Here is a 10,105-nt window from a genome sequence, read left to right as displayed (position 1 = left end):
TTTTGGATCTCATTGAATAAGACTACATGGACAGGGAGGACCTGATYCTAGATCAGCACTCCTACTCTGAGACRCTTGATACATATGGYCAGTGTGCCTTTATTTGTYTAATAGCTGATTAAAACGGTCTACAACAGATTCCAACAAGCAATACTGGTGTTCTATTGATGGACAGTATCTCTCATGACAGCAGATAATGCTTTAAACCAAATAATGTTTTTAATTGATTGGTTTTTAGTCATTATCTCTATCAACAAGATAGTACACAATGGAAAGGATAGTACAATGGTTAGTACACAATGCATGCTCTTCAACCGATCGCTGCCCGTACCCGCCCGCCAGACTAACATCACTACTCTGGACGGTTCTGACTTAGAATATGTGGACAACTATAAATACCTAGGTGTCTGGCTAGACTGTAAAATCTCCTTCCAGACTCACATTACGCATCTCCAATCCAAAGTTAAATCTAGAATCAGCTTCCTATTTCGCAACAAAGCCTCCTTCACTCATGCTGCCAAACATACCCTCCTAAAACTGACTATCCTACCGATCCTCGACTTCGGTGATGTCATTTACAAATTAGCCTCCAACACTCTACTCAACAAATTGGATGCAGTCTATCACAGTGCCATCTGTTTTGTCACCAAAGCCCCATATACTACCCACCACTGCGACCTGTAAGCTCTCGTTGGCTGGTCCTCGCTACATATTCGTCGCCAAACCCACTGGCTCCAAGTCATCTATAAGTCTTTGCTAGGTAAAGCCCCGCCTTATCTCAGCTCACTGGTCACCATAGCAGCACCCACCCGTAGCACACGCTCCAGCAGGTATATTTCACTGGTCACCCCCAAAGCCAACACCTTCTTTGGTCGCCTTCCTTCCAGTTCTCTGCTGCCAATGACTGGAACGAATTGCAAAAATCACTGAAGTTGGAGACTTATATCTCCCACCACTAACTTTAAGCGTCAGCTGTCAGAGCAGCTTACCTATTGCTGCAGCTGTACACAGCCCATCTATAAATAGCCCACCCAACCAACCAACTACCTCACCCACATTTTTGTTTTTCTGCTCTTTTGCACACCAGTATTTCTACTTGCACATCCTCATCTGCACATATATCACTCCAGTGTTAATTACTAAATTGTAATTACTTTGCCACTATTGGCCTATTTATTGCCTTACCTCCTTACTTCATTTGCACCCACTGTATACATATTTTTCTATTGTGTTATTGACTGTACGTTTGTTTATCCAATGTGTAGCTCTGTTGTTTTTGTCGCACTGCTTTGCTTTATCTTGGCCAGGTCGCAGTTGTAAATGAGAACTTGTTCAACTGACCTACCTGGTTAAATAAAGGTGAAATAAAATAAAAAAAGGCATTTTTACTTTCAATGTCAACAATTTGCATGATTTCACTTAATGTCCGCAAAGTACATTGTGTGTGTTTTCACTGCAGACAAAATAACATTCGTAAGAGATCATAAATAATATCAACATATTTGAACAGTACAACAAAATGTTTTTTTGTCTTTATCATGGTGATAGTTTGGCCAACTGAAAGTCATCCACTGCAGACTCTAGAGAGTTCAACCCCACATCATCAACTACAAAAATAAAATCACCAACATCAACAAATCTCAAAGAGAAAATTGGCATCATCATCAACAACAACAAAACATAATTATCAACACCAAAAAGCAAAATTCTCATCAACAATATAACCTTCATCAACAGCCACATTTATAATCACCATTATCAACAAAAACAATCATCAATATAAACATCATCATCATCATCATCAATACCGTCATAATCATTAGCATACAAAACAACACAGAGTGCAGTACCTCAAAACATACTATATACATCAAGCATACCTGAAGAGTATTAATAGAGTTACATTACTGATGGTCACTGATTATGAATTACACTTTATCCTAACTAATGTGTTCAAAGCAATGACGTCATTGAACAAATCACTATTAGAAGGTGTGATCAATTAAAAACATTTATATTTTAAGTCTACTTAGTAATCATTCTTGTTGAAGTAAATTATTTAGAAGACCAATACATGTGTAATACCTGTGTATGAAACAACACATGCATATTCTCTAAATGCAATTACATGAAAATGTAAAACGTAAAATAACAGAAACAAAAGCCAACTGTTTACCACTGAACCATGCAGCCTTCTAATCATGAATCTGTGATCAACTGTTTACCACTGAACCATGCAGCCCTTCTAATCATTAATCTGTGATCAACTGTTTACCACTGAACCATGCAGCCTTCTAATCATGAATCTGTGATCAACTGTTTACCACACCAGTTTAAACCAGTTTAAACAATTTCCTGCCGTGTAGCCGTGTAGCTTGCACTGTACTCTGGCTGGTCCAGTAGAAATTCACCATTTCAACGTGGGGACATCCGTCCTCATATTCTTTGGTCTGATGTGTAAATTCTTAGCGAGTCCTTTTAAGCACTCTGGTCAGAAGGGCGGTTTCATAGCACTGACCCGCTCTTCTGACCTCATTAGGGGCGTGGCTTAGTTATTGTACACCAGATATGAAAAACCATTAACTCATTAAAAGACATAAATCACATTTCTATCTTTTCAAAAGTATTCTTATACTTAATCATTCGTTTTATACAACAATTAGAGGCAAACCTGACAACTGGAAAATGTACACTTTCAGAGATACAGTTATGTGGTTCTACAGTCTTTAATGTTGTCACAACATAAAAAACGAATTTGACATGATGGTTCTTTTAGTCCCCACACCATTTCCCAAAGTCTCTGCAAGGAATTTACAACCTGTTGTTAAGTCATAAAACTGCAGCCCCCCCCCTTGGCTCCTTTGTCAGGACGGTCATGACATGTTGGTTAACCTGTTGGTGTTCACGTTTACTTTTCTTGCATTTGTATGATTACTAAATTCCCTTAAAAAAAAATTCTTACAACATCATGATTTTTAAAGATGTACTTTCTGATTAGAATATTGTATTCCTTTCACATAAAATTCACCGTATTAGCTATTTCATTATGGAACATCAGATATGTAAACTGTCATTTAGTTTATTAATGTATTTGCAAATATGACTTCTGTGATCCAGCTGTGTATTTCCAGATCTGCCCATTATTTCAACAACTATGTAAGGGTTAAGTACCTTTCTATGTATATTCATGTCATGAGAGTTATTTCTGGTTTGAATATTCTTTTTGGTTGTCAAGTATTTGAATGTTAAATGATATGTTAACATGTTGGTAAACAACAGTCATTATATACAGTAGAACTCCACTTTATTTCATGTTGAAAGTCTCTTTCAAGCTCTTCATTGCATCATCACGTGTTAATGCCTTCCAGTCCTCTGGGAGATCAGCAGGGAGTGTTGAGTCTCTGTCTTTAGCGATTCTCTCATTGAATGTGGCCATCACATACTTCCAGTAGTCTGAAGCCTTGATGCTCGAATCTCCAGTTATGATCCAGTCAGTATAATATTTCTGGTAGTCCTTGAAGGGGTGACCATTCTCCCCCGTACGAGTGGTGATGAATGTTAAATTACTGGTTACATCAGAGGAACATATGTTAGTTACTAACTTATTTGAAGGTATGAGCTTTACACCATTTAGACCTTGTGGACGATGAATTGATGTAAAGTGTTCAGCATGCTCCTTCCCTCCTGCTTCACAGGGTGCACCGCAGAAAGGACATTGCTTGCCGCAGCCAAACAGACTGGTGAACATCTTGTCCTGAGGCTTGAATGGCAGAGATTGGAGTCTCTCTTTGGTGGACCCTACCTTGTCATACGTGGTTTCTCTTCCCCTCTCATACTCTGATGCCAGTGACTGCTCCATTTTTCTCACAGACTCTATGAGGAAGTTAGAAAACTGTTCTGTGTTTGCAGGTTTCAGAATCATAATGGAATCTAGAGCATCCTTTAGAGATAGCTTGTCTTCAAGGACACTACAGATGTTCTGAATGAAGGTCTTGACATCACTTCCATTTTGTGTGTCAATTGTATTTCTGACTTCAGAAATCGCATCAGTAATTGCATTGACTATCTCTGTAAGATGTTTCTTTTCCAATTCTGCCAGACGTCCCTCAGACAGTCGTTCGACAATTTGGTCTGATAGAAACTTCTTCACAAACTTTTCATAATGAATAATGTACTCTCTATAATTCTCATATTCCCCATCAACCAGGAGCTGTTTTAAAATGGAGAACTGGAAGGACGCCCGTGTGCTGTAATCCTGTGACCCTTTACCTGTCTTCATTTCATCAACCACATCAGGACCAATCATTTTGGTCACATAGTCCTGTACAGCTGGCCGTAAGAGCTTTGAGAACTCCTCAGCTTTCTTTAGGCACTGGTCTCGGTTATGAAATAAGTCTATGAACTCAGTAAGGTACTTGCTCTTAGACTGTTCCAGACACTTCATTGGGTCATTGACTGCAATGAAATCTTCATGCATCTTCTGAAACTCGCTGGCTGCTCTGCAACAGATGTGCAGCTTCAGTGATAACTCACATTCCTCGCTGACGTTAGTGGTCTCAGGGTTTTTCAGTGTTTCCTCAATCCTGTTCAGCAGGTCTTTGATGTAAGTGTCATGATAATCAGATTTTCCTTTAACCTTCTCATTTATAAACTCCTGACACTCTGTTATGATGTCGTCACAGAAGAGTTGTAGTTTCTTCCTATGATGGCCATGGTCCCCGTGCTTTGCAAAACCTTCAGCCTTTCGCCACCAATCAACTGATTCTACAACAAACTTTCCACAATCCACCAGGTTTCTATCCAACATACTTTTGACATGACTCCCCCTTCTTGAAAAATGTTGATTTAACATGTTGATGGCATTGCGATCCACATCTTGTCTTGGGAGACCTTTGAAGTTGATCTCAGACAAAGTTTCATTCCACATTCTTTCAAACTCTTCTCTGAGGGCCTGATCTGATAAATCAATGTTCTTCTGTCTCCAGTCTTGCAGCAAAGCCAGCACCTTCTTCTCCATGGTCTTTGCCTGTGAGCGCTTAATGTCATCCACTTTAATCATTCCTTCTTTGATCTCAACAGCTCCATATAGAGTGTTCCTCACTGTGTTTTCTGTCTCTCGTCTCAGCATGGTGGCACTGGATTTAAAACCTTCCTTGTATCTTTCTACCAGATTGACATGGTCATCTTGCTTTGCAAAGTATTTCATCAGATTGTCTTGGATCTTCATTTCTCCTACTTCCAGGTTTTTATTGGCTTCCCTCATCAATATCTTCAGCAGATCCCTTACTATGGACATTGTGGGACTTAGACCTGCCATGCCAAAATTAGAAATTTTGTTTTCGGCACAGAACATAAAGGATTCCATCTCCTTCTGGAAGGCCCATTCCCAACCATTATACTCAGTGCACAATTTGGAGTATGCATCTGCAAACAAGCTGTTTTTGAAACTGAATATGAAATTCTCAAACTTAACAGACTCCCACAAGCTTTCTGTCCACTTCATGAAATGTGTCAAATCATCCTTTTTCGGGAATTTAAAAGAATCTTCCACCAAGCTCTTCTTGAAGTTGTACACAGCCTCACTGTAGCCTGAATTGACTGGAGCCATAGGGGGAGTCCCATGCCAGAGTCCTGGGATGTAGCAGCTGCTTGTGTCTGGATCATACTCCATCACATCAGTGAACTTGGTGATATTGTCCTTCTTCTCCATTCTGGCTGCTGCCTGGGTCATTTCATTCAACTGTTCCAACAACTTCTTCCTGTCTCTCATGTTGTTGTCATGAGCAGACATGTCTGACACGTTTTGGTGCACAAAATGACATACTGGCTTCTTCCCCACTTCCTTCATCCTGATAAAAGCATGAACAACAATCTGTAGAACGTCTTTCATCTCTGTGTTGTTCTCCATGGCGATGTTGATGATAGTGACATCACTGAGTCCTATCACCAGTGTTGCCAGTTCATTGTCATGTTCATAGCTATCATCTAGTTGAGCCAACTCTGGTGATTTCAACCCCTCTGTGTCAATCACCATGATGAAGTCACATTTCAGCTCCTCCTTGAGTTCTTTGTTGACTTTAATCAGTAGCATGAAGGCCCCTCTGGTGCATCTTCCACTGCTGACAGCAAACTGGACCCCAAACATGGTGTTGAGGAGAGTGGACTTTCCAGTGCTTTGGACCCCTAAAACTGTCACAACCCGGATCTTGCTGTTAGAGTCCACAAGAGTATGAAGCTGAGTCAGAACAGCTGATATCCATTTCAGAGGGATATTTGATGCATCTCCATCCACAAGCTCAATGGGGAAACCATCCAACAGCATCTGAGCACACAATCCAGGGAGATGCTCCATCTGTTTCCTTTGAGGGCTACTTTCAGGGAGGGAGCAGGCAGCTTCATATAACTGGCCCAACTCACGCAGGAAGTGTTCAAGACCCAAGGAACAGTCAGATAATTGCTTATCCAAATCTTTAATGTCGTCTTTTTTCTCCGGAGAATGTTGGCAAAGATCTTTGTACCGGTCCCGCAAACCAGACAGGTTCTGACGTGACAGATTGTCCAGATTTATCCGCATCCATTTGAGGAAATAGGAACGCTCAGCTCCTGAACTTGACATTCCTAAAATGAAGCTTGCCATTGCATCTGACATGTCAAATGTATTTTGCTCCTTTCTTAGCTCTTCCTCCTTTTTCTTCAGAGAGCTCTTGTAGTGTTCAATGTCTTGATCCCCTCGTTTTCTCAGTCTACATCTCTCTTTCTCCAACTGGGAAAGCTCTTTCCAGATTTTCCCTTGTAAGGGTAGCTGTTTGTCTTTGAATTGAATTGTGTCTGTGATGTTCCTGGTGATTTCATCTGCTGTCTTCCTGGCACTCTGACACTCATCACAGTCTTCATCAACCAGAATCCCACTCTGACGAGCCACAGTAACCATGTTTTCAATTGTCAATCTGTTTGGACTTGTTTCGATGATGTCACCAACAGATGACTGCAAGGTTATTACAAATTCTGCATAATTTTTATTTTCCTTAACAATCACATTTGTTGGCTTGATACCGAATTCTGTGGTGAATTTTCTCAATGTGTCTTCTGTGAATGTTTTTTTCTGAGAGCTGACAACCAGAAATAACTCTGCCTTTTTGTCTTTAGTTTTCAACACCTTAAGATCTGACTCTAAATCATCACTGAAAATGTAAACTGCAGCTGATGTTTGACACAGAAAGGAGAACTGTGTTTCAAAGGACTTGATATCTCCTCTGAGATTGGCAACAGACACAGGCTTAGTGAACATGTCTATATTTCTGTTCCCACATGGAAAGTACCAGCTGATTTCAACTAGGCCATCTGCGATCGTACGAGGCACATTACCACCTTCCATATTATGATGAACAAATGTATCATGGTACTGTTGAGGATTACTAAGTAACTTGTTCAAGATCTGAGACTTGGACAAGCTGCTTTCCCCTAGCCTAACAAAGGACACCATAGGAATATTGGAGATAACTATTCTCTCCTCTTTGAAGGACTTTGAGTCAGACGGTGAAGACGGCCTGAACTTCTTCACTATGTCACTCAAAGCCCACAGCATCAACGTGCTTTGTTTTGTGTCACAGTTGGGCAGCAGAAGAGGAACAGCAAACTGACACATGGACATTTTCTGGACAATTTCCTGCTGTAGAAAACCATCTGAGCACAGAAACAGGGCTGTGATAAGATCTAGAGGGTTTACCTTCATAAGATCCTCCTTATCAGTGGTGATGTACTTTACATCCCTTGCTGACACGTTCATCCTCATCAGTTCTTTCAGAAAACACCATGGTAGAGATTGAGGAGTTACCGTATGGTTCTTTCCTAACGTTAGGCTATCGATTGCAAGCACGTCATTCAACGACAGTTTCTCCTCAAAATGCTGTGTCAGTCCCAACTTCTGCATGAAAAGTTTGAGAGTGAGCTCTGCAATAACAAAGGAAAATGTTTGAGTTTACTAAAATATTTAATTTTATTTAATATTGAAGCTGCAACTGATTACTTACTTGTATGTAGGGTAGTACAGACTGAGTTACTCTCCATATTTCTCTCATCAATGGTGCAGACGGTGATGGTGTACTCCGTCCCTGGTGTCAGACCAGTGACATTTCCACAGATCTCGTTGGTAGTGAAGGACTCACTTGGACTGGCAATGTCACTCCAAGTCACCCTGAAGTGGTGCTGGATGTCCTCCATGCCATCAGGATGACCCCAGATGAGTTTGGCAGAGGTCGCACTATAAGACCATATAACAAGATTTCCTGGAGGAGTAGGGTCTGTAGAACAGAAATAACACAAAACATAGTTGTATTGGATTATTAAAAGCAAGGTGACTTGTAACATACATCAGGGTGTGAAATTATTGACCCCTTGATAAACATGAGCAATAATGACTGTATACAATAAATAATTCCAACACTGAGCTGTATTGTATGCTCAAAAAAACGGGGAAATTATATTATTTTATACTAATACAATTGCTCAGAGAAAGAGATTTTGTTTTACAAGTAATACTTTTTTCCTCAAAGAGGTAGGGGTCCAAATTATTGACACCCTTAAAGATTCTTATAAATAAATTAGTAAAATGTTTAGTATTTGGTCCTTTCTTCGTAGCGCAATTACCACATCAAGCTTGTGACTAAAAACTCTCTGGATTTACAGTCTCTTTTGGTTGTTTCAGATTATTTGGTGCCCAATAAAAACTAATGGTAAATAATGTATTATGTCATTTTGGAGTAACTTTTATTATGAATAAGAATAGAATATGTTTCTAAACATATCTACATTCATGTGGATGTCACCATGATTACGAATAATCCTGAATGAACCGTGAATAATGATGAGTGAGAAGTTACAGAGGGTCGAAGATCATACCCTCAAGATATGCTAACCTATGCTAACCTTTCATATGCTAACCTTTCAACATTACCAATAACAGGGGAGGTTATTATGTCTTGGGGGAATTAAAAAACAACTACCACTGTACTGGGTCACTACGGGGACCATCCAATTAGCTTGCCCTAAGTACTTTAAACAACGCATAATAGACTAAGTTCTGCAGTTTAAAATGAGTTGCATTATGTCTTATCATTGATAAACAGTTCAATGTAAACAAAAACATGTATGATATGTAACCATTTGTAATTTTAAAGTGTTTTTCATGGTTGCAAAGGTGAGGGACCCAATTGCCAACCTATTTGAAGAACGACCCTTAACTTAATGCATACTTGTATTAAAGGTTGTTGACACAGGTTGGCTTTGCTTTCCATCTTCCAGCACAGTGCAGACAGTGACAGAGTACTGAGTACCACATTTCAGGTCAGAGAGAGTGATGCTGTGTGAAGATGTGGTAGTGATGTGTGGTTCTGTCCCTGGACAGTGGTAGGAGATCTGGTAATGATATTGGGTTTGGTCCAATCCTGGTGGCTGGTTCCAGCTAACAGCAGCTGATGTGGTGCCCACTGAGTCAACAGTCAGCTGGTCTGGAGCTGGGAGAACTACATTACACAATGTACTGTTGTCAGTGTTACAATGTGATTACAAATATATATTACAGTAGATTAGCACCAGGACTAATTATGTCTTTGTAATTGCTTGGGAAGGAAAAAAGACAAAACAGTCATATTGGTAAATATGAAAGAAAATAAAAACCTTCACACTATATTCTGTCCTTCATCACAGCTTGGTAACGTTACAAAATGGTGAGTTCTAGTTACTGGTACACAGACGAGGTGCAGTAGGATGCAATAGGTCTCTTACCTGTACAGATGGTTGCAGACACAGATTCACTGTGTTCCCCATTGTTCACCACAGTTGAGACACTGACAGTGTATTTAGTTCCAGGTCGTAGGTCAGAGAGTGTTGTATGGCAGTCTTCAGTACGTATTGCCTGGGCTGCTGAATCTGTTCCCGTGCTGCTGTATGATATATGGAAGCAATGTGGGGTTCGGTCCATTCCATGAGCCTTGGTCCATCTTACAGTGAGGGTTGTGGTTTGCAACTGGTCTATGTCTATTGTCAGCTCATCAGGTGCTGGGATTTCTAAGATATTTGAAATGGAAAGTATTGGGAACGCATTCAA

The 10,105-nt window shown here is 40.1% G+C and overlaps 1 protein-coding gene across 2 annotated transcripts in view; it reads right to left on the bottom strand.

Moving 5' to 3' along the window:
* Positions 1-1,520: 1,520 nt before the first annotated feature.
* LOC112073857 (interferon-induced very large GTPase 1-like) overlaps positions 1,521-10,105 on the bottom strand; it is a 36,699-nt gene continuing 28,114 nt past the window's right edge. The window contains exons 12-15 of one of the 2 annotated variants that reach the window (XM_024141096.2): positions 9,784-10,065; positions 9,252-9,521; positions 8,031-8,300; positions 1,521-7,950 (exon numbers count right to left, since the gene is read on the bottom strand). In XM_024141096.2, coding sequence (XP_023996864.2) covers positions 3,305-7,950; positions 8,031-8,300; positions 9,252-9,521; positions 9,784-10,065 — 5,468 coding nt within the window. In that variant the 3' untranslated portion in view covers positions 1,521-3,304. The remainder of the gene's footprint in view (positions 7,951-8,030; positions 8,301-9,251; positions 9,522-9,783; positions 10,066-10,105) is intronic. The other variant, XM_070440306.1, reaches the window with a different exon arrangement.

This window comes from Salvelinus sp. IW2-2015, unplaced genomic scaffold (assembly GCF_002910315.2).
Source record: "Salvelinus sp. IW2-2015 unplaced genomic scaffold, ASM291031v2 Un_scaffold2395, whole genome shotgun sequence".
NCBI classification, from domain to species: Eukaryota; Metazoa; Chordata; class Actinopteri; order Salmoniformes; family Salmonidae; genus Salvelinus; species Salvelinus sp. IW2-2015.
The sequence above is the reverse complement of the archived record's forward strand: the minus strand, read 5'-3'. Positions and strand labels throughout refer to the sequence as shown.